This window comes from Protomyctophum bolini, assembly GCF_963924005.1.
Source record: "Protomyctophum bolini genome assembly, chromosome: 23".
Taxonomy (NCBI): domain Eukaryota; kingdom Metazoa; phylum Chordata; class Actinopteri; order Myctophiformes; family Myctophidae; genus Protomyctophum; species Protomyctophum bolini.
In genome coordinates this window covers 10,520,877-10,543,974 of record NC_137884.1, presented here as the reverse complement: position 1 = coordinate 10,543,974, position 23,098 = coordinate 10,520,877, and the positions used below count along the sequence as shown (strand labels likewise).

The 23,098-nt window shown below is 42.6% G+C and overlaps 1 protein-coding gene across 2 annotated transcripts in view; it reads left to right on the top strand.

Moving 5' to 3' along the window:
• The window catches only part of LOC308310709 (plexin-B2-like), a 199,991-nt gene extending 177,361 nt beyond the window's left edge, over positions 1-22,630 (top strand). For both annotated transcript variants that reach the window (XM_080757092.1, XM_080757091.1), the window contains 20 exons: positions 1,776-1,985; positions 2,885-2,968; positions 3,332-3,433; positions 5,471-5,607; positions 5,928-6,028; positions 6,584-6,813; positions 7,070-7,251; positions 8,509-8,575; positions 8,718-8,864; positions 9,776-9,853; positions 10,308-10,386; positions 10,566-10,666; positions 10,961-11,045; positions 11,470-11,621; positions 12,205-12,365; positions 13,707-13,854; positions 17,526-17,590; positions 18,769-18,844; positions 20,031-20,105; positions 20,509-22,630. In XM_080757092.1, coding sequence (XP_080613218.1) covers positions 1,776-1,985; positions 2,885-2,968; positions 3,332-3,433; positions 5,471-5,607; positions 5,928-6,028; positions 6,584-6,813; positions 7,070-7,251; positions 8,509-8,575; positions 8,718-8,864; positions 9,776-9,853; positions 10,308-10,386; positions 10,566-10,666; positions 10,961-11,045; positions 11,470-11,621; positions 12,205-12,365; positions 13,707-13,854; positions 17,526-17,590; positions 18,769-18,844; positions 20,031-20,105; positions 20,509-20,613 — 2,385 coding nt within the window. In that variant the 3' untranslated portion in view covers positions 20,614-22,630. The remainder of the gene's footprint in view (positions 1-1,775; positions 1,986-2,884; positions 2,969-3,331; positions 3,434-5,470; positions 5,608-5,927; positions 6,029-6,583; positions 6,814-7,069; positions 7,252-8,508; positions 8,576-8,717; positions 8,865-9,775; positions 9,854-10,307; positions 10,387-10,565; positions 10,667-10,960; positions 11,046-11,469; positions 11,622-12,204; positions 12,366-13,706; positions 13,855-17,525; positions 17,591-18,768; positions 18,845-20,030; positions 20,106-20,508) is intronic.
• Positions 22,631-23,098: the final 468 nt, after the last annotated feature.

Sequence of the window (23,098 nt, the reverse complement as noted above, 5' to 3'; positions counted from 1 at the left end):
TAGTGTATGTTTTGCAATAATTATCAAAATGTATAAAGTAACTAGTAACTAGTTTTGAAATACATAGCAGTAATACACAACTCCAGCAAGATTTTAAAGGAGAATTCCATACTGTAGTTGTTACGTCCCCATCAAAGAGGTCCGCAGGTGTTATTTTGTGCAAAAGTGCATTATTGGCTATTTCCCCTACCATAATTATTATGCCCTCAATGGGGGTTGGGTTTTTGTGCTAATTCGCTTATTTCCATCGAAATAAGTAGTGAAGTGTGCCGCTTGGGATACTATTTACATTATGAAGAGAGGATATATACAAAAAATATTTTTTTTGAGCGATGGAAATAAGCGAACACCCCATAGCCCCATTCAATTCAATGCAATTCATTGAAGGCTTATGGTAGGGGAAATAGCCAATAATGCGCTTTTGCACAAAATAACACCTGGATCTCTTTGGTGGGGACGTAACAACTACAAATTAAGATAAGAAAGCCTTCTAGTATGGAATTCTCCTTTAATTCTCCTGGGTACACATACAGAACAACACAACACAACGCCGCATTAAGAGTCTAGGGCGGGTAGCGAGGGTAGAGGTTAGTAGGGTTAGAGCTGCTGTCGGTTTGACCCCCGGCTCCAACTGGTTTAGAGGCAACGTGCACTTACAGTGAAGTCAGCTTTATATACACTGTACAGTAAGAGGCTGGAAAGTAAAGTCAAAATTGTAAAGTTCCTCAAGTAAAGTCAAAGTAGGATTGAAATGCATGTACAGTATCTAGGTACATGAATGTACTTGGTTTCTTTACACCGCTGATACTGAATATCAATGAATGTCAGTCTTTGTTTATAACTACGCTCAGTAGAGGCCATTACGTTTAGTTCGTTTTCGTGGCCTTGAGGCCGATCTTCCTGCAGTCTATTTCTACTGCCAGTAGCAGTTCTCGTCCTTTCTCCGCTGTGTGTACCAGACTAGGACAATGTCATCTGCATACATAGTCATACATTTTTTGGGGTCCTTGGCATGAAAAGGTTTGAGAAGCACTGCCTGTTTGGACCGGGCAAATAATGATCACCGGACACGAGAAAGTCATTGTCGGGGCAGAAAGTTTGTATCTTCATTTCGTATCTTAGTGCCCTATTTGGTCTTACAAGAGTGCAAAAGTATAGCCGATCATCTTCAAGCTCACAATGTGTCGCAATGTCCCACGATGAGCTTCAGCTTGTAGATCCGCTCTTTTCTCTCTTTATTTATTTATTTTAATTAAGTGATAATGTTTGTCTGTGGATTTGATCAACATTGAGCCAATGACTGTATTAACAAGAGCTTACGAGTAACTACATTGGATCCCAATTGGAACACAGGTTTTTTTTCCCCTGCCATTTCCTAAAAAGTAATGGTTTTGGACATACAGTACAAGGTTTCCAACCTTGAAAAAATACCCCCCCTCTTTGTTTTGAGTGCACGGCCTCGGGTGTGTAACCGTAAGTTCAGGGTCCCAGGTGAGGTTCTTTTATTTTTAAGCGCTATATACATCTAGCTGCTTTTATTCTAAGTGCTATAAATCAGCTCCACCAAACTGTGGGAGGCTCCTGGGAGCCGTAGCCATAACCTCCTTTTGCACACAGCTCATTATGTGCATTGGCCTATTTGAACAGTTCATGCACTGTAGTTGGCTGTGCCCTATGCTTTTATGTGGATATGCCTTTGTTTTTTATTTGTGTATCCTTCATTTTGTAGCTTCGCTGGTGGCAAGACCTTTAAGAATTCTCTCTCTCTCTCTCAGTTCATTGAGCCGGCGTCGAGTCAGAACGATTCGTTCCTGGAGTTCTACGCTCCGGCGGTGAATCGCAGCCACGACGGCCAGTCCTTCAGGACCATGCTGGTCCTGGACAACATGGAGGAGGAGCTGAAGGGGTTCGAGTACCACCCGGACCCCACCTTCGACAAGCTGTCCAAGAACGTCATCACGGAGACCAGCATCATCATCGTCACGGTAACCGGAACTAGCGACCTTCCGATATCAAGACCGCTCCGCAAACCGTTCGGCAACCGCTGCCACACGTTGTATACGTGTGGCACGCCGAGACCAGCATTTTAACACAAGTAAAATCGCACACACCAAGAATCAATTTTCGACAGGTTTATTTCCCTACATCAGGACAAAGGTTTCGGCTATAGGCTGGATAGCCGAAACGTTTGTCCTGAGAAATAAACCTGTTGGACATTGATTCTTGGTGTGTGTGCGGCCGCTTCACCTATTTACGATGTTTATTTAAAGCTGGTAATGCACCATAAGTCAGAGAGCTGTGTTCACAAGAAAGTTTACCACAAGTAAAATAGAATGTAGGCTACTTGAGTAAAAGTACTACGTTTTGACTTAAAATGTACTAAGGAAAAGTACTCATTATACAGAATGTCCCATATTCAAGTTTTCAAATGTATATATTTTGAAAATTAGCTGATCTACAGGCTAACAAGGCTGAAATGTATACAGAGCTGAAGTGGGTAATGTATGTTTTGTAATAATAATCCAAATCTACTACTACTACTACTACTACTAAGTAACTAGTAGCTAAAGTTTTCAAATAAATGTAGTGGAGTAAAAGTACAATATTTGGATCCGAGATGTAGTAGAGTTAGTACAAGTAAAAGTACTTGACTGGAAATACTCCAGACAAGTACAAATATCTCAAAATTGTACTTTACTGCAGTCATATGTTTATTGTCGTGGTGTCTCATTGCTTATTGATAAACGTCTGTCTGTGTCTGTGTGTGTCTGTCTGTCTGTCTGTCTGTCTGTCTGTCTGTCTGTCTGTCTGTCTGTCTGTCTGTCTGTCTGTGTGTCTGTGTCTGTGTCTGTGTCTGTGTCTGTGTCTGTGTCTGTGTCTGTAGGGTCGAGGGTTCTCCAAAGCGATGACGGCCCCAGAAGCCCAGGCGTTTGTTGGCGACACCTTGTGTCACGTTAACATACTGCAGGTACGCATCATGGCTTTTACTGGTGCACTATTAAGAGACATTATTATGTCATCGATATATCAATAATTAGAATCACGTGTTTGGAGAGAACGAGATGCTGTGCAAGATTGCCTAAAGGTGTAAAAACACACGTCATTTCATTAGGCCATAATTCGATCAAATCTTAACATTTTTAAATAGTTCAAAGATGTGGGGATTAATTCAATATCCGGCTTTGATGTGACGTCTTCACTGTGATTGTACTATCAACATTATGAGACTCGAAAACGATACAGCGGGCCAAAAACCACTCCCTGAGCTTAAAGCACTAAACCCTCTCCATGTGACGTGTGACGTGTTGTAACGTGTAACCCTAACCCGCAGGAGGAGAAGTTGTTTGTCGAAGCTCCTTCTCCAAAACCTAAAGGAACCACCAGGAAACGGCAACGTAGAGACACCACCAATGCTGACTTGCTGGAGCTAGTGGTAAGCACACACACGCACATGCGCACGCACACACAAACGCACAACTGCAGGAAAACGCACTATAAGGTCTTACCGTCTTTTCACTCGGGAAGAGACCCAATGCGTTCTTGCTCGGAACCCGCAGGGTCGCATTGTGCTCCTCGTGTGTGAATGTGTTCCAACGTGGCACACGGAGAAAGGTTCACCAGCGCTCAGCCGGTGACGCCAGATGAGCACCAACAGTTTCACTGATCTGTCTGTCTGTCTGCCCGTGACCCAAAAGAGAAATGTTATCTCCACAGGGAAACTAGTGAAAATAGCAGATCTACAAGCGTCACAGATTTGTTGGTTTATAAATTACTGGTAAAAATGTTATGAAATAATAATATTTAAAAGCGAAATGTAGGAAAGTAAAAGTAAAGAGACCCATACAGATGTGTCATCTGTGACCCATAAATGGCTCCTGACCCACTGTTTGGGAAACAATGTGTTAAAAATCCATGATTGTTGTTGCACAACCAGCCGGTGTGATGAAGTCTATGCTATACGTGCATGCTGACAGGCACGCCTCCCGCGGTGCTGTCAATCACACACACACACACACACACACACACACACACACACACACACCCACCAGGGTGCCGTCAATCATCTTCTGAGTGTCTGTGATGTGGGGAAGAAAACATGTTCAGCTCCCACTGCTTCTTATTGGGGAACGCACGCACGCACACACGCACGCACGCACGCACGCACACATGCACAGAAAATCATCCTGTCAATATAGAGCAACATGGTTCCAAAGCCAGTATCCAATTAAATCCCTAAAACTAACGTTCAGAAATGTATTAACTTACTGATTAAAAAAGAGATACTCGGCTGGCACAGGGGAAATACATAGGATAACTTCTTATACTCTATATGCTCATTTAAAACATATTGCCCTATTTTATAGTTTGTTGCTTACATTTGACTATGTAATAGGTTTTTTTGTTATATTTAGAAATACACTCTCTGGACACTATACATACAGTGTGTTGGTTTGTTTACTGTTGTATACTGTTGAGTGAGAAAACAATGTTGCACATTAAGCAAGTCATCTGGGGACCCCCCTAAATCATTTGAGGAACCCCATGTTGAGAATCACTTCCGGTTATTCTGCCCTCCTCGCGTACTGTAGTTTAGTCACTAAACTATGTGAGGCTGGCAGAACCGGAAGCGCAGAGCGGTGAAACGAATCGAGGGAGATACCGTAGAACGACATGAATGAAGGATAATTACCGCTCACCATGCACTAATGCGCGTGAGCCTTCTTTTAGGTCAGTGGTTTTCAACCAGTGGTCCTTGAAGGGGTTCCAGGTGGTCCCCAACTAAATGATGGAGAGTTGGTAACCTGAAAGGACCCTTACAGATCTTTCTTTAACTCCTGAGAGCGTAAAGTGAAACCAAATGGACCCAGCAGAGTTAAATTATTGTTAAAAATCTGCATTACTTAATTTACAAGAAGTCTAGACCTTTAGAGAGAATGTAGAAGAATTGTAATTTTGATCAATGTTTGCCTGTTATCTCTCCTAATGGTACCAACATCAGCATGGAATTGTGGACAAAATCTTATCCAACAAAAACAACAAATAGTTGTGAGGCTAAATGTGACTCTTCACATACTAGAGCATGAAATTAATATCAGAGCTGAAATCCACATAGATTTATTTTCATAAATATGAAATAAATGTTTACACCTATGTACCTACTGTAGGTGTAATGTTAGAGACCACAGAAGTGAACCTTTCAGGCCTGTTTTCTCAACTTGCTGTTTTCAGCAAGACATTACTTATAAGCCATATCACCAAAACTGGTGGGTCAAAGTGAACAACCAATATGTCAATTTAAAGCTATGATTCCCTGCTTTCATATGACATGAAAAAACGAAAATGTAAAAAAAGTTCAATGACATGTTGGCCTCGGTCATAAACGGTCACAAATGTCATCAAATGGTGGTCCGTATGCATGAATAAATGATGGGCCTTGATCTGAAAATGATTGAAAACTATAATGTTTTAGGTGATGTTCGGTAAAGGGGAGTGGCAGGTGGGGTCAGTGTACTACGCCCGGAAGGACGAGGTGCCGCTGGCCATCATCATACCTGGAGTCATCCTGCCCATGCTGCTGTTCATTGCTGTGTCCGTGTACTGCTACAGGTATGACACACACACACACACACACACACACACACACACACACACACACACACACACACACACACACACACACACACACACACACACACACACACACACACACACACACACACATATATGATGCACACATATTCGTTACAACTTCTGCTTCTGCACACAGACAGACAACACAGTAGTTTAATATTCATCAGCACCCTCACTGTGTTAGCACACACCTGCAATAATGCTAAATGCTTTGTGTGTGTGTGTGTGTGTGTGTGTGTGTGTGTGTGTGTGTGTGTGTGTGTGTGTGTGTGTGTGTGTGTGTGTGTGTGTGTTAGGAGGAAGAGTCAGCAGGCAGAGAGAGAGTATGAGAAGGTGAAACATCAGCTGGAGAACCTGGAGGAGAGTGTTAGAGACCGCTGCAAGAAGGAGTTTACTGGTACACACACACACACACACACACACACACACACACACACACACACACACACACACACACACACACAAATATGCGTGTGTGTATATATTATGGCTGTCAAATTAACTGAGTTAATTAATTTGTGAAATTAATTACCGGTAGATTAAAAACTTTAACGCAATTAATCCATGCTTGGATGATCTGCCCCAGACATCCCATAATCCCATCCACTCTGCACTATCTAGCCCTATCTGGATGGTAATTACCAACATATTGTTGGTTTTTGCCATAAAAGGCTGCACAATTTACATAAAAATCACATAGCACGACACCATCCTGCCACACTGGATTTGTTATAAAGAATAAAACATACGTATACGTATGTTAAATGTATATATCCGCATCTGACATTTATCTTACCACTCCCACAACAATATAAAGAAAAACATGGTATATTTTGGTGATTAATCATGATTAATACATGTTTAAGCCCTAAAGTTTGAGAGAGACTATGAAAATACAAGGTTTCTGCCCGACAGCAACAATATTTATGGTAAATTGTCTCCTCCCGGTCAGACCTGATGATCGAGATGGAGGACCACACCAGCGACCTGAGCGAGGCGCGCATCCCCTTCCTGGACTACAAGACCTACACCGACCGGAACTTCTTCCTGCCGTCCAAGGAGGGCGACAACGACCCCATGATCACCGGGAAACTCAACATCCCAGAAAACCGCAGGGCCATCGTCAACCAGGCCCTCAACCAGTTCTCCAACCTGCTCAACAGCAAGACGTTCTTGATCAACGTGAGTTTGACCCGTCCGCGTGACCCATAGAGTAATAAAATGATATAGAGGCCGAACCGGAGCGTCTACTCTAAGCGACCGTTTTTTCAAAGATACCCTTTTTAAGGGATGTCTCCCTAACATTTTAGTCTTAGTCATCATAATCTATTTTGTTTCCGTCAGTGACACAAGGTAGCCGACGACGACATCGCCGAGAACATCTTCCACCACTGCATGCTTAGTTTCTTTTTCTAACCCGATGTCGTGCTTTGTCCAGTTCATCCGTACGTTGGAGAGCCGGCCAGACTTCAACGCCAGGGCTCGGGTGTACTTCTCGTCTCTGCTGACCGTGGCGCTGCACGGCAAGCTGGAGTACTACACGGACATCATGAGGACACTGCTGCTGGAGCTGATGGACGAGCACGTCCAGAGCAAGAACCCCAAACTCATGCTCCGCAGGTGAGAGAACCAACGCCATGCCGTACTCGCACACTTAACCACTTAACAATCGTTTTCCACATCTCCCTGCCGTGTTTTCACTAACCTTTGAAGAGCCACTTGCGCCGACCGCCATGAAAATCCACTTTAAAACGATGTAATCGCTTGTCGTCGTGTTCAAAGATATTCCAAAGTGTTGATATTCCAACGCGCAGCACCTCCGCCATTGTAATGCATTGGACTCAATTTCCCATCCCTTTGCACGCCACAACGACAGACCTTTTTGTGATGACATCATCGAAACGCGTCACCTATCCCACTCTGTCCTGTGGAAAGCCTGTATGACTTAAAACTTCAAGATGGTGTGCCGTGGTTTTCCCCCCACCTAAAACATGATCATCAGGTACTATGATTATACTAGGAGGAAGATCTTTTTCAAAATGGTGTACAGAAAGTGTTAAAATTATGTTTTTATGTGGCCACAACCGCCACACCCACCAGTTCATTAAGTATACCCAAGGACTGTCTAAAGAGGACGAGACGCCAAGACCGTACGGGCATCTCGCCATCTGCTGGGCCATTTGTGCCATATCTATGATTTGTCATGTCCAACTTCCTGGTCTCAACTGCGCATGTCTCTTTCCTTCCATGGAGCAACATGGCGTCGCCCGTACGGTCTTCGCGTCTTGTCCTCTTTAGACAGTCCTTGAGCATACCTGGTTTTCACCTTAGCACCACCCACCTGAACTTGAGCCTCGCCCACTACTGTTGTTGTATGATAATGTGGGAGGGGTTAGGGTTATGATGTCACTAAAATGGTGTTATTCCGATTGGGCCTTTTGACTCAAAGGCTTTCAGCTTTCAGGAAGAAACCAAAAATGTGCTGGTCCACATTACTGGCAATGTTGTTCCTTATGTGGACCAGCTGCTCAAAACATTTCATAACTATCAGTGTGAGAGCCACTGGCCGAAAGTCATTCATGCTCTTTGCTAATATTTGAATATTATAACCACACCTGGGAGTTTATTAGAGTAATATTAACTCTATACACACTGACACATACAAAAATGAAAAAGTACAAAAACACTCCATCTTTAATAAAAAACGTGGATTAAACAATGAAAACATAACTCGGGTAACTCGCGAACGGGAGGGAAAGTGTTCTACAGTCAATTCACTCGAGTCGTAATATTTCATTACTTTTTCAAATATTGAATAATCAAGAAATGTACTAATGAACTGATTGTGTGCGTATGTGTGTGCGTGTGTCCATGCAGGTCAGAGACGGTGGTGGAGAGGATGCTGTGTAACTGGATGTGCATCTGTCTCTACCAGTTCCTCAGGGTAACAAAGCAGGATGTTTTATTTCTGTGTGTCACTGCTACCTAGTCGCTTCCTCAGCATCTAAATGCTTGCTTGTGTGTGTGTGTGTGTGTGTGTGTGTGTGTGTGTGTGTGTGTGTGCGCGCGTGCACGTGTACGTGTAGGACACAGCAGGGGAGCCTCTGTACAAGTTGTACAAGGCCTTGAAGCACCAGGTGGAGAAAGGACCGGTGGATGCCAAGCTAAAGAAAGCCAAGTACACTCTGAACGACACGGGACTGCTGGGGGACGACGTAGAATACATCACACTTGTGAGTACACGCAGTACCAGTGTTCACTTAAGTTGCTCGAGTCAGTATTTAGATATTTGATATTCATTTTAGCTGCCTCGCCCCCTTCCTAGTTCCTATACAAACCCATTATAACTTCAAACTCCATTTTAACCATGATAGATTCATCGAAAACACCCGTCCTTTTTTTGTTGACATGTTGATATTTTGTCCTTTTAATACGTGAGGGGAATGTGAAATGTTTTTTTTTTATGTTTTTTCATTTACTGTTTTCATTTATTTGTAATAATTATTTTTGATGTCTTAGTCCCCTCCGGCCACCTCCTGGAAGAGGTTCTTTTCCAAAACAATTATTCAAAAGAAATGAAAACAGTAAATGAAAAAACACGACCCCCTCACGTATTAGAAGGACAATATCGGTCACCAGGAAAAAAGGTTGGGTGTTTTCAATGAATCTCTCATGGTTAAAATGGAGTTTGAATTACAATGGGTTTGTATAGGAAGGGGCGGGGCGGCTAAAATTAATATCAAATATTTAATTACTGAATCGAGCATCTTAGAAACTGTCTGGGGTGTTCACATAAGCCTGAGTAGACGATAACATCTAAGTTTTTTTAAAAGTGGAATATCCCTTTAAAATTATTTATGCAATTATACTGCATTTACTAGTATACTTGCTGTCACTTATGCACCCCTTAAGAGTAGACTCAACTTGTTGGGTACAGTATGAACTTTATAGTATGCATGCTGATAGTAATGTGTACTAGTTCGGCACCCAAACAGTCCCATTTTGATTAGCATTTTTATTATTGCTTTGCGTGGCTTTTGTTTGCTAATTGAATAGTTTATGTCACATGCCTTGACAGATGAGTTCATCCAATCACAGGACAGCGTGTTGTGTGACTGACAGCTGTGCTTAATTCTCCTATCAGACACTGCAGGTGCTGGTGCACGGCGAGGGACCAGACGTCACGCCGGTAAAGGTGTTGAACTGTGACACCATCACACAGGTGGGTCCAGGACATGTTTTTTGAATGATTGATTGATTGATTGATTACTTTATTAGTCATAAATCGTTGCTGTCGGGGAGAAACCCCTAACTCCACCACCTCTCTCCCTCTCATGCCAGTACCTGACAATATATAAAGTCACAACACCAACTTTGATGAGGCTGTATTGCTTTGTTTAAAAAAAATATAAGGTTTTCTTCATTTCCTGAAAAATGAACTTTTTGGAGTTAGGTGGTTTCTTCCCGACAGCAATGTACAATAAATGGCACGAGGTGCAGTCAGACATTTAGGCTAAAAGGATAACACAAAAACGTCCTGTGGAACTTGTTTCCATTGTGGACTCTGTTTGATGGTTGGTTGCCCACCGGTTTGGGCTTGTACAAAAAGAGAGTGTACGTGCTAAAAGTGCAACGTGTTGTGAGATATTTTACACCCTGGATATTTTCTTTTCCAGGTGAAGGAGAAAATCATTGACCAGGTGTACAGGAACCTGCCTTATTCACAGAGACCCAAGGTGGAGAGTGTAGCCCTGGGTAAGTGTGTGTGTGTGTGTGTGTGTGTGTGTGTGTGTGTGTGTGTGTGTGTGTGTGTGTGTGCGTGTGCGCGGCTCCATCCATAGGAACTCTCTCATTGACATGACTTATTAGTCCGAATTAACTGTGTTGTCGAGCAGGCATGCTTTAGCCAATCATGTTTCACTTCCTGTCCACAGAGTGGCGGCCAGGCTCCACGGGTCAGATTCTGTCTGACCTTGACCTGACCTCACAGAAGGAGGGTCGCTGGAAGAGACTCAACACGCTGGCTCATTATAATGTGAGTTGGGCCTCGGGGTGGGTGTTTGTGTGTGTGTGTGTGTGTGACTGTGTGTGTGCGCGCGCGTGTGTGTGCGCACGCACGTGTGCATGTGAACCACATGTCTGTGAATTGCAAGTGTTCTTGTCACAGCATCCACTAGAAAATTCTCAGTCCGTTTTGGTAAAATATTTAATGAATTCTTACAATTTTACTATGTAGATACTGTGTCACCTGACGTGTGTGTGTGTGTGTGTGTGTGTGTGTGTGTGTGTGTGTGTGTGTGTGTGTGTGTGTGTGTGTGTGTGTGTTTAGGTTCGGGACAACGCCACATTGGTTCTGTCCAGAGTTCTACACACACAGCAGTCCTTCCACCAGCACCAGGACAACCATGAAGAGAGTATGTACACTTTGTACACTTTGTACACTTTGTACACTAACAGTAAGGATAGGCATTAATAAGCTATAAGCTTCTGCCTATGATTTTTGTAATGTCCAACTGAATAGATCGAAATAAACCATTCATTTGCGCGCGCACACACACACACACACACACACACACACACACACACACACACACACACACACACACACACACGTTTGCCAAGTCTAACCACATATTTTGCAAATCAATATGGTTCAGAAATTAATCTTCAAATATAAAAGTCACTTCTCTCACTCTCTCACTCTCTCACTCTCTTACTCTCTCACTCTGTCTGTCTGTCTCTCTCTCTCTCTCTCTCTCTCTCTCTCTGTCTCTCTCTCTCTCTCTCTCTCTGTCTCTCTGTCTCTCTCTCTCTCTCTCTGTCTCTCTCTCTCTGTAGAGAACGCCCTATTGGAGGATGACCACACGTTCCACTTGGTACGACCAGCGGATGAGATGGATGAAGGGAAGTCTAAGCGAGGCAGTATGAAGGACAAGGCCATGACCAAAGCTATCACAGAGATCTACCTGACCAGACTGCTGTCTGTCAAGGTAAGAAATCACATCAGCAATGCCATCAACTGAACTCTATAGAATTACCACTTAAACCTATGAACTAACATATAAGCCATATATAAGCCAACCTACAATCTCACCTCACAAAGCATCACGTTGCAACATGTCGTGAGCTTGTACATCTGCTATTTGCGCAGAATGTGTCTATTATCACGTGGCCAGAAAAAAAACCCTAGCTTTTTCTACACTGCTTTAGCAGTGGACATTGAACTGTGTGAGCTGACCATTCAGCTCAACAGAACAGAACACTATTAAAGTTGTGGCGTGTCTTTGACCCGACTTTGGGTCACGCCGGGCAGTACAAACACAGTGAAACACTTGGAAAGTCAAAGGTAAAAATACCATGAGGGACGTTCAGACTAGCCATGGTTCATGACTCTCGTATTCATACGAGAGTCATGGCTTAACTGCACCCTGTTTTACGCGGTCGCTACATTTACAACAAAAACGTATCTAAACATTACGATTTCAAGTGTGTGTGTGTGTGTGTGTGTGTGTGTGTGTGTGTGTGTGTGTGTGTGTGTGTGTGTGTGCGTGTGCGTGCGTGTGCGTGTTACAGGGCACTCTGCAGCAGTTCGTGGACGATTTCTTCCGCAGCGTGTTGTGCTCCAGCACTGGCGTCCCGCCCGCCGTCAAATACTTCTTTGACTTCCTGGACGAGCAGGCGCTCAGACACGACAACGTAGAGGAGGAGACCATACACATCTGGAAGACCAACAGGTACACGCACACGCTCACGCTCACACACACCTGATATCCTGTGTGTAAAGTTAAACCATTTTGGACGGGAACCCCTTTTGGCGTTAGCATCATGTCATGCTTTAGCTATTTTTGAAAAATCAAAGAATGACTGGCATTTCTATGTCATTCGTTCTTCGATTTTTCAAAATAAAACATAGCTTTTTCAGAAAACTGTCAGGATGTAGAAGACATTTTTAGAATCTGATCTCGGGTCAGAATGGGTAAAATGAAACCCACAGATCTGTAATTAGGTTCTTGTTGTAGCATAGATATAGCCTGCAGGCAGATAGAGGCTTCATTTAACTGTCAGGCTGTTATGACACAGGGAGAGGATGGTTTTGTACATTTTAAAGTACTGTACACTTTTGGGGATTTTTTGCTGGATTATTTCCAGTTTTCACTATTTTTACTTCTACTAGTTACATTCAAGATTTTGATTATTATTACAAAACATGCATTAACCACTTATTAACCAGCCCTATAAACCTTTTGGCCATTTGAAAATAGCCGATCAGCGAGTTCACAAAATGTGTTGCGATGCAACACAGCTTGTCGATCTGTAGATCAACACAGCTTGTAGATCTGTACATCAACACAGCTTGTAGATCTGTACATCAACACAGCTTGTAGATCTGCTATTTTCAAAAGTATTTTTTGACATTTGAAAACGTGTGAAACTGTTTTACTTAAGTAAAACAGTTTGAGTATTTTTCCACCACTGGTGATTGTGAATGGGGCTGGGTTATGACAGAAGAGGGAGGAGGAAGGAAAGAAGACAGCAGGGAGACAAACAAGGAGACAATTAGTGGGAACAGAAGAAACCTCTCTCTATCCTCTCTAAGCGCAGTTTCACAAAAATGGCCTCGAGTAACTGCTGTCAATCAACACAGAGTTGCTCAAATATTCATCTTGTCTGTGAATTATTGACCGAGGCCCAGCCTGAGGTTGATGTCTCTGAAGGAACAGCTGGGCATTGAATGAGTGAATCATAGATAACGTCCAAACTCCAAAAGAAATTCTACAGGTTCTGAACAAAAGATATGTACAATGAAAAAGGAAGGCAGTCCGCACACTGTTCTTGAGCTCCCAGGATACTTTAGTAAGAGAAACAATGTTTCGACCCTAGTGGGTCTTCGTCTCTCAGCTGTGAGAAAGAAATGACTTCCAAAAGAGAGAGAGAGTGTGTGTCATCATCGACATCGATGGACTGCCATAAGCAAGTGTGTGTGTGTGTTCTGTGTGCTCTGCTCCCTGCCTGTCGATCTGTCTGACCTCCTGTCTCACCTCTCTCTCCCCCCCCCCCCCCCCTCCCCTCCCCAGCTTGCCCCTGCGGTTCTGGGTGAACATTCTGAGAAACCCCCACTTCATCTTTGACGTGCACGTGACGGAGACGGTGGACGCATCGCTGCACGTCATCTCCCAGACCTTCATGGACGCCTGCACCAAGACGGAGCACAAACTGAGCCGGGTAACGCTAAAAACACCACACTGGCTTTGTTGCTGGGTACATTGAAAATAGCTGATCTACATGCTAGCATCGTTCCCAGCCTTTTCACAGACCTAAGGCAAGGTCTCTGTAAGGCGGGACCAGTCTCAACGCGTGTTTGTTTCATGCACAGAGAATGTGTAATTTAGATAGTATGTTGTGGATGCCAGGACAATATTGATCTGGCATGCTATAGTGTTTATAGTTTCAATGTACAGATATTTTACTGTTAGACGGATGATAGGTTCTTAGTTTACTTATGATCATAGATGACTCTACTGATTCTAAGCACTCGTGTTGTTTTTGCTTATTGTAAGTCATTAAGAGCATCTGCTAAATGCTGAAATTGTAACATAACGGGATGTGTAAAGACTCTACATATCTTCCTTACTTCTGCCAAATGCTTGCATTTAGACACTCAACGGGTTAGGTCTGTTAAGTGGTCAGATATGGGTGGGCCGTGGACGCTTTTGAGATGTTTGAGTGGGCCCTCATCCATAAGAGGTTGAGAACCACTGCAGGTAATTGTTTTAGCTGCTGGCTGTTTGTAGAAACCGTGTTTAGTAAAATAGTGTTGCCTACATCCAGACTTTATTTAGACACCAGATTATACGATACTAACGTTCGTCTGGGTGCCGTAACTCAGCAGTTTGTTAGGCATTTTAAAGATGGAGTGCCGTGATTTTCTGTTTTGTATGTGTCTATGGAGTTAACATTACTGTTTTAGACCCCCAGCCGTGGTTAGAATATTCAAATATGTCTTACTTGTGTATTTTTGGTTTCTTCCTGAAAGGGCCAATCGAAAATACACATTTTTTATGACATCATTTACCCTAATCCCTCCCCTAACTCCTCCCTAACTCCTCCCTCATTATCGTACATTATCGTACTTCCTCCTATTTTAGTACTTGATTTTTTTATTTTTAAATTTACATCTTTAAATCTAAAATTGCTGGGGTTAGTGCGGTAATAAGCTGATTCGTTATAGCTAACGAGCACCACAGCTCAACCAGTGTTGAACTTTGAAGACGTTAACAGCATAAAACGTTTACACCAGCTGTTGATAATGACTTCTCATGCCGTGTGAAACATTAATACAGGCTGTTAATAATGACTACTGCTACACGGCTCGGAGCACTGAGGCACGTCCACTTATTAGCAGAGGAGAATGTTGTGCTTAAGGACCTTCTGGTCTTAATGTTTAATGTGAGCCACAAGGTCCTTTGAGTAGTCAAGGTTAACTGACACTCAGTCTGAATACTAATGTTTTCATATAACTGCAATAGGGACTGTCAAGAACATACACTAATGCTCACCACTGTGGAGATTATCATGTGCAGTGGGACCATTTGTACACTCTATAATGGCCCAAACAAACCACACCAAAGGGTCGAAACGGTTTTAGCGATAACTCCTTGCAACCGTTTGGACCCAAGGCGTTGCATGGTGACCCTTTGGCGTGGTTAGGGCTTAAGATTTACAGACCTGTAATGTTCCATTTGGTTTCATTTGTACACTCTTGAGTTACAGAGCAGTACAGGTCCAATTGGTTTCATTTTTACACTCTGAGAGTTACAGAGCAGTACAGGTCCAATTGGTTTCATTTTTACACTCTCAGAGTTACAGAGCAGTACAGGTCCAATTGGTTTCATTTTTACACTCTCAGAGTTACAGAGCAGTACAGGTCCAATTGGTTTCATTTTTACACTCTCAGAGTTACAGAGCAGTACACGTCCAATTGGTTCCATTTGTACACTCTCAGAGTTACAGAGCAGTACACGTCCAATTGGTTTCATTTGTACACTCTCAGAGTTACAGAGCAGTACACGTCCAATTGGTTACTATCAGTAATTTATCTGGGGACCCTGAAGGATCCACTGGGGGTTCCAAAACCCCACGTTCTGAATGGGTGGACTATAGGGTTCAAATCTTCCATGGTAGGTTTCCAGATCATTCAAATGAACATAATTGGAGGGAAGCTGGACAGGGACGGTGTAATATGACGCTGCATTAGCGACACCTACAGGTTGCTCAGGGTACTGTACCTGTCAGCAGAGGTGTTAAACTGGGAAGATTCCGATTATTGAACATGCTCTGTTTTTAATTAGCGTTTTAAAAAAAGAGGAAATAGGAAAATGAACAGAAAACCTTCTGGGACTACAGTTATTAACAGCAAAAAAGGTCAAGTACCCCCAAAAGATTGTGTGCCAGGGACCCCCCTATATAAGATTTGTGTCTTACATTTTAAATGTTTAAAAAATATATTCAATTCAAACGTGTTTGGAAAATAGCAGATCTACAAGAGCTTGTACATTTTTTCAAATAGCCAATGTATATAGGCTAGGGTTTAATTGGTGTTGATGCTATATTAACTCAGGCCCTGGGGGGTCCCCCAGAAGATGCATGTGAGTTCTATTCTATACCATCCCTAGCAGTGGTTCTCAAACTTTTTTATGTGAAGGACCCCCAAATTGAGCCCGCAGACCCCCGCATTTGAAAATATATGCCAAGGACCCCCATAAGAGAAGATTTCTACGACTCTATGAGTGATTCTCAACCATTTTCATTTTAAGGATCCCAGGTTTGACCTGAATTAGACTACGGAGGCCCCATTTAATGGCGTTTTGCATATTGTAAAATCAATGTTCATTTAACTCTGAGAGTGTACTAATTTGAACACTCTGAGTTACAGACCCATAAGGGTCCATTTGGTTCCTAATTATCAGCTGGGGACCCCCTGGAACTCTCTCAAGGACCCCTATGGGTCCCTGGACCCAACTTTGGGAACCACTGCCCTATAGGATCAACCCGTTCCAAAACCAAGCAGTAGGGGTCAGCAGTGACAAGCGTACCACACGTGTGTGTGTGTGTGTGTGTGTGTGTGTGTGTGTGTGTGTGTGTGTGTGTGTGTGTGTGTGTGTGTGTGTGTGTGTGTGTGTGTGTGTGTGTGTGTGTGCATGGGGAAATCAGGGAATTGGTATAATCACTAAAATAGAGAGAAAATTAGATACAAATGTCATGTAACAATTTAGGTCTGTGTCTCTCCATCATCTACGTCACAATGTTGTCAAACACAACTGTAGTTATAATTCAGTCCGAGAATGAAAAAAAAAACATGTTTATCTCTACTGGGTGCATACATACTAGTCATCAGCATGCATCGCTGAACGGTCTATTCATGTTCTACGGTCTATTCACCGTGAAAACAAGTCGGTGTGTTGTGACAAACGGCTTCTAATGTGTATCAGTTGTGGAAAGAAACTAAGTGCATTTACTTTATACGTAGGCCTACTGTACTTAAGTATATTTTGAGATATTTGTATTTAATTGAGCATTTTCTATTTCCAATACTTTTAACTTATACTCCACTACACCTCATAGGCAAATATTGTTTCAGCCCCATACTGTGCATTTCGGCCATTTGAAAATAGCCGAGGATGTCGGGATGTGACTCATTGTGAGCTTGTAGATGCCAATACTTTTGTACTTTTACTCAGGTACATTTTTAATACCTGACTTTTACTTGTAACAAAGTAGTCCTACGCTGCAGTATTAATAATACTTTTACTTAAGAGTAAAATGTGAGTACTTTTTCCACCACTGCTGTATGTAATAGTACAATAATAAGTATTCCCATCATGCCTCCACTTCAGGAGTCTCCCAGCAACAAGCTGCTCTACGCAAAGGAGATCTCCACGTACAAGAAGATGGTGGACGAGTGAGTACTTCTTCATTTATAACATTTTCGTCCACTACCATTTTAAATAAAAACTAAGCTATGGTGACTAAAACTAAAGACTATACTGACAATTTACAAGGTTGTAGTTGTAGCGCTAATGACTGGTCTAACCAATGACTAGTCTAAAGCAAATACTGTCTAAACTAAGTACTGCACCCCCTGGAACTCTCTCAAGGACCCCACTTTGGGAACCACTGCCCTATAGGATCAACCAGTTCCAAAACCAACCAGTAGGGGTCAGCAGTAACAAGCTTACCACACGTTTGTGTGCATTGGGGCATCAGGGAATTGGTATAATCACTAAAATAGAGAGAAAATGAGATACAAATGTCATGTAACAATTTAGGTCTGTGTCTCTCCATCATCTACGTCACAATGTTGTCAAACAACTGTACTGTAGTTATAATTCAGTCCGAGAATGAAAAAACCCATGTTTATCTCTACTGGGTGTCTGGGTGCATACTAGTCATCAGCATTCAGCATGCATCTATTCATGTTGGTGTGTTGTGACAAACGGCTTCTAATGTGGTTGCTGTGTATCAGTGGTGGAAAGAAACTAAGAGCATTTACTTAAGTACTGTACTAGTGTGCTTAAGTATATGTTGAGATATTTGTATTTAATTGAGCATTTTCTATTTCCAATACTTTTAACTTATACTCCACTACACCTCAGAGGCAAATATTGTTTCAGCCCCATACTGTACATTTCAGCCATTTGAAAATATGACATAGGACATTCTGGCCAATTACGTGGATTACAGACGTACACACAATTGTACGTATACTGTACACACAGAGACCTCTGTGCATTATTTATATATATGCATTATAATATCTCTTTAAAATCTCTTTAATCTCATTACGACACCTGGTTGATAGATGCTGCTCTAGTCTGGGTGCAGCCATGTAATGTCATCGTGTAGCAGCATTTTAACCAAGGGGAGATTCTCGTCTGATCCTAGTCAGGTTTTCTCCCCTCGTTAGGCTTGTTAAATGCACCGTAATCTGTTTTAACATAATCAAATGATTTTACTGTGTGTGTGTGTGTGTGTGTGTGTGTGTGTGTGTGTGTGTGTGTGTGTGTGTGTGTGTGTGTGTGTGTGTGTGTGTGTGTGTGTGTGTGTGTGTGTGTGTGTGTGTGTGTGTGTGTGCGTCAGTTACTACAAAGGCATCAGGCAGATGGTTTCAGTGAGTGATCAGGACATGAACACACACCTGGCTGAGGTGTCCAGGGTAGGTTGTTCATCCTTTCTTCTTATGTTCTCTGTCCGTCTCTCTTGCACTCGTTTTGTCTCTTACTGTATGCTGTCTGTCTGTCTGTGTTGCACTCGTTTTGTCTCTTACTGTATGTTGTCTGTCTGTCTGTGCTGCACTCGTTTTGTCTCTTACTGTATGCTGTCTGTCTGTCTGTGTTGCACTCGTTTTGTCTCTTACTGTATGCTGTCTGTCTGTGTTGCACTTGTTTTGTCTCTTACTGTATGCTGTCTGTCTGTCTGTCTGTGCTGCACTCGTTTTGTAAACTGAAGCTAACTAAAGCCCTGGCGTGCCGCGTATGTCAAACTCTTCAGTTAAACACATCTAGAATGTAGGTATTGTTGAAACAAAGTGCAACTGATGTACATGGTGATGAAATGGGTATGTGTAGTAGGCATACTGCTGCTTGCCCAACAGAAGGGTAACCTTAATACTTAATACTTGACATATAAATACGATGGATGGATCTGAAACGGCACCAATAAAAATCAACTTTTTGCCCTGAGCCGGTTGCTAGGCATGCCTTGCTTTCCAACGCATGCACGGAGCATGCTCACACATGCGTCGACTACTGTTATATTTAGGATCTTCTCTGGCTCTTATCTCGAAAACTACGTTTCTGGTCGTTCAGACATCCGAGGTTCAGACATCCGAGGTTCGGATTTGATTTCTGATGTTTTTCTCTCGTCGCAATCGAAATATAAACGTTTCTCGAGAAAGATAATAATAATAATCTTTATTGTCCCGAAGGATATTTGTCTTCACAATCTGTTCAACAGTTCAACACCCACATCAAAAACAACACAGAGCACATAACACCAAGACAATACAAAAAACAAAACATGATAGCTATCGTGAGTGATGGTAACATAAGCCTTTTCTACAATCAAAATTAAAAAATCTAAAATCAAATCAAATCAAAGCAGTCAGTGTTAAAATTATGTGGTTTGATATACGATGTGATTTGTATGTCCGAAATAAAAGATACTTGTGTATGCACTTAAAAGAATGTTGAAAAATACAGTAGTCAATAGTGATTTCGGACCCAGTCCTGGTGATTCCTGTGTTTTGAATGAACTGTGCACCCAATAAAGAAATTCAATGAATAAATGGACTCTGTTAATGTCCAAGAAACTATTAATGTCTCTTTGCCGCTTTCCCTCAGCAACACACAGACAAGCTGAACACGCAGGTGGCCTTACATCAACTGTACCAATACGCCAGCAAATACTACGATGGGGTATGTACTGTACAGTCAAACTCATGAAATAATGTTGATGCCTGTCAGAGAGAGGAGGGCGGGGTGTGTTTGTACTTTGTAGACGCACAGACTCGCCTAGTATCCCTTAAACAAATTATACCGGTGTCTAAAATGTTGAATGATGCTCTGAAACAGCGTTGATTGTGAGAGGTCAGATTAGCCATACTATTAATTTTAATATTGTGCACTTGATGTTGTGTGTGTCCCCTCTGTATGTATGTTCTATTATGTTGTCACTGATGTTTTTTGTGAGGCTGCGGCAGGGGTGAAAGCCCAAGCCAAATTTCCCCTGTAGACAATAAAGTTGACCTTGACCTTGAGCGAAATGATGAATGTGTGCGTGTGTGTGTGTGTGTGTGTGTGTGTGTGTGTGTGTGTTCAGATCATTCAGTCCCTGGAAGATGACCCGGCCGCCCAGAGCAAACAGCTGACCCTGCGGCTCCAGCAGATCGCCGCCGCCTTGGAGAACAAGGTCACCGACCTTTAACCCCTCGCCAACGAGACGGAGGGGAGGGGGGAGGGGCGGTGGGGGGTAGGGAGGGGCTGCGCAACGGCTGCCGTCGACCACATTGAGAAGACACGTTTTGACCACGGAATGACCGAAGGGACGGGAAGACGCCGGAGCGGAGTTTGAAGTTACTCGAGTTTGAAGTTTCCAAAGTTTCTTCCAGAAATGTACCCTTTCAAATCTGTATAACTCTGAGTGTGCGCAAACTGGAACCTTTGGTTTCCGTTTGCACGTGTCAGAATGTGGACATTCTGGGCCTGGCAGACTGGGTGCGGGAATGCTGGGAAAATAACAAAAAAGATATATATATATATTATCTGGGAGCTGTGAAATCAAAGCGTTTATCAATAGTAGTCGAGCTGACAGGACGACTGTAACATCGACACGGGTGTAAGATCGGGTTGGACTCTAGTAACGTTTTGGTCCAAGTAAGGACAGAATGTGACACGCCTTGTAAGAACTCCACAGGACGTTCGTCTGCGTAACAGACAGAGAAATAAGGAAGGAAGTTGTCGGACATGTTGAAGTCCCAATTCAGATGTCTACGACATCTTAACTTTTACAGCTCGTTGCTATTCCTAGACCTGATGGACGTTTGGATGTAAAAGACTCGAGGTGTCTTGGACCACGTAAAGATTCCAGGCTAACCACTTTTTTCCCCCTTTCCTACGACGACTAAACAAAGTCCACCTTAGGCGAGGACTGACGTTGGCCCTTAATTGCTGATTGGAGGTCAGTGCTGCAGGTTCTATGTCTATGGACAAGGTTAGGAGAGAGGCCAGGAAGGCTGACCTCAAGTCGGCACTCAAAAGGCCAGTGGTTCTCAAAGCGTGATGGGGATACTTAAAATTATAAAAGTTTGAGAACCATTGCTCAAGGGCATAATCTTTCCAAAGTCCTCCAAAGTGCTAGGAGTTAAGTTTTTCCTAAAGAAAAAGTGATCTGGCTGTGTCAGCCAATCGAATCCCACTACGGTACACACCACTGACCAATCAGAGGTTACGGTTCCGATGGCACAACTGCAAGGACAGTGGAACTGGGGTACGAGGAGAATCCTGTTTGACCACAAACAGCAATGGTGGATTTTCCACTTTTCCTTTTTTTTGTCCTTCTGTCTGAACAGTGAACACGCAGTAATTGTATCTTTATATGCTTCTGGCATTGTGCTTTTATTTTGAAATCACAGAGTAATAATGTGCTGGATCGTTTTCTTTTCCTGTGTAGTCTCTGACATAAGATTTTAGCGTTATCGTCGGTATGCACTATGCAGGCTTTAAGCAATAGGCTTCACACACACGTTATTACAAGATGAAATAATCTTTTTAATGGGCTGAAGGATAATTGCTCCTAAGTTACCTGTGTTTGTGATTTTTATTTGAAGTGTTCTAAGGTGAAGCAGGGTGGTGAGTGTCGTCACATTGTTTATTTTATTTTTTTAAGCAGCTGCTTCCTGTATTAATCTTGACGCATTGCCATTGGACAGTTGTCAACACCCCATTGCCACGTGGTCGGGGACCAATTGTGATTAGTTGTTTTTACTTTCTGTGTAAAATCTCCTTAATCATGAGCCAAACATTTTAATATTTAGTTTGTGATTGTTTTGTCTTCTTTAAAAAAAAAAAAGTTATTGATTGCTTTGGCAACATTCAGTTCCCTTAATTGCAGACATGCAGTGTACAAGCTGAGAGACATTTGTTTCACTTTTTAACTTTAAACTTTTTTCTTTCTTTTTTAGTACAAACACACCTTGAGTCAAAAGCAAGTTTCTTGAGGTTATTGTTGCTCTTAAGACATAAATACCAGCTAACAGCTAACTCATGTCGGAACATTAATTTTAAAGAAAACACCTTCCACAAATCCAATTTGTTATGTACAATTTTGAGGGAAAACTGCATAAGTCATACGTAATTTTGAACATGAAATGACCCCCGTGACCATCACATGATTGACCTAGTATCATAGTATGTCACAAATAAATCAACGATTCAGTTCACAAGTCCGTCACTGCAAGAAGTGTCTTTTACGTGTAAGGTCCACGCTTTCATTTCAACCCACCCAACTCAAGGTGAAGTCACCACATCACCTGATTCAGTGTTGGAATGAATGAATTAATGTGCTTGGTGTTATTTGATCATGTCACCTTGAAATGTTCAGTTAGATGTCAAACTCCCAGATCTAACACATTGCCCCCCCCCCATCTCTCTCTCTCTCTGTCTCTCTCTCTCTCTGACTAAGCCTATATTTATACTCTGGTGTCAATCGCTGAAAATAACAACAAAAACGTCCACCCTTTTCAACAGACACACGCACACGCACACACGCACACGCACACACACACACGCACACACACACACACACACACACACACACACACACACACACACACACACACACACACACACACACACACACACACACACACACACACACACACACACACACACGTATTTAATAATTCAGTGGT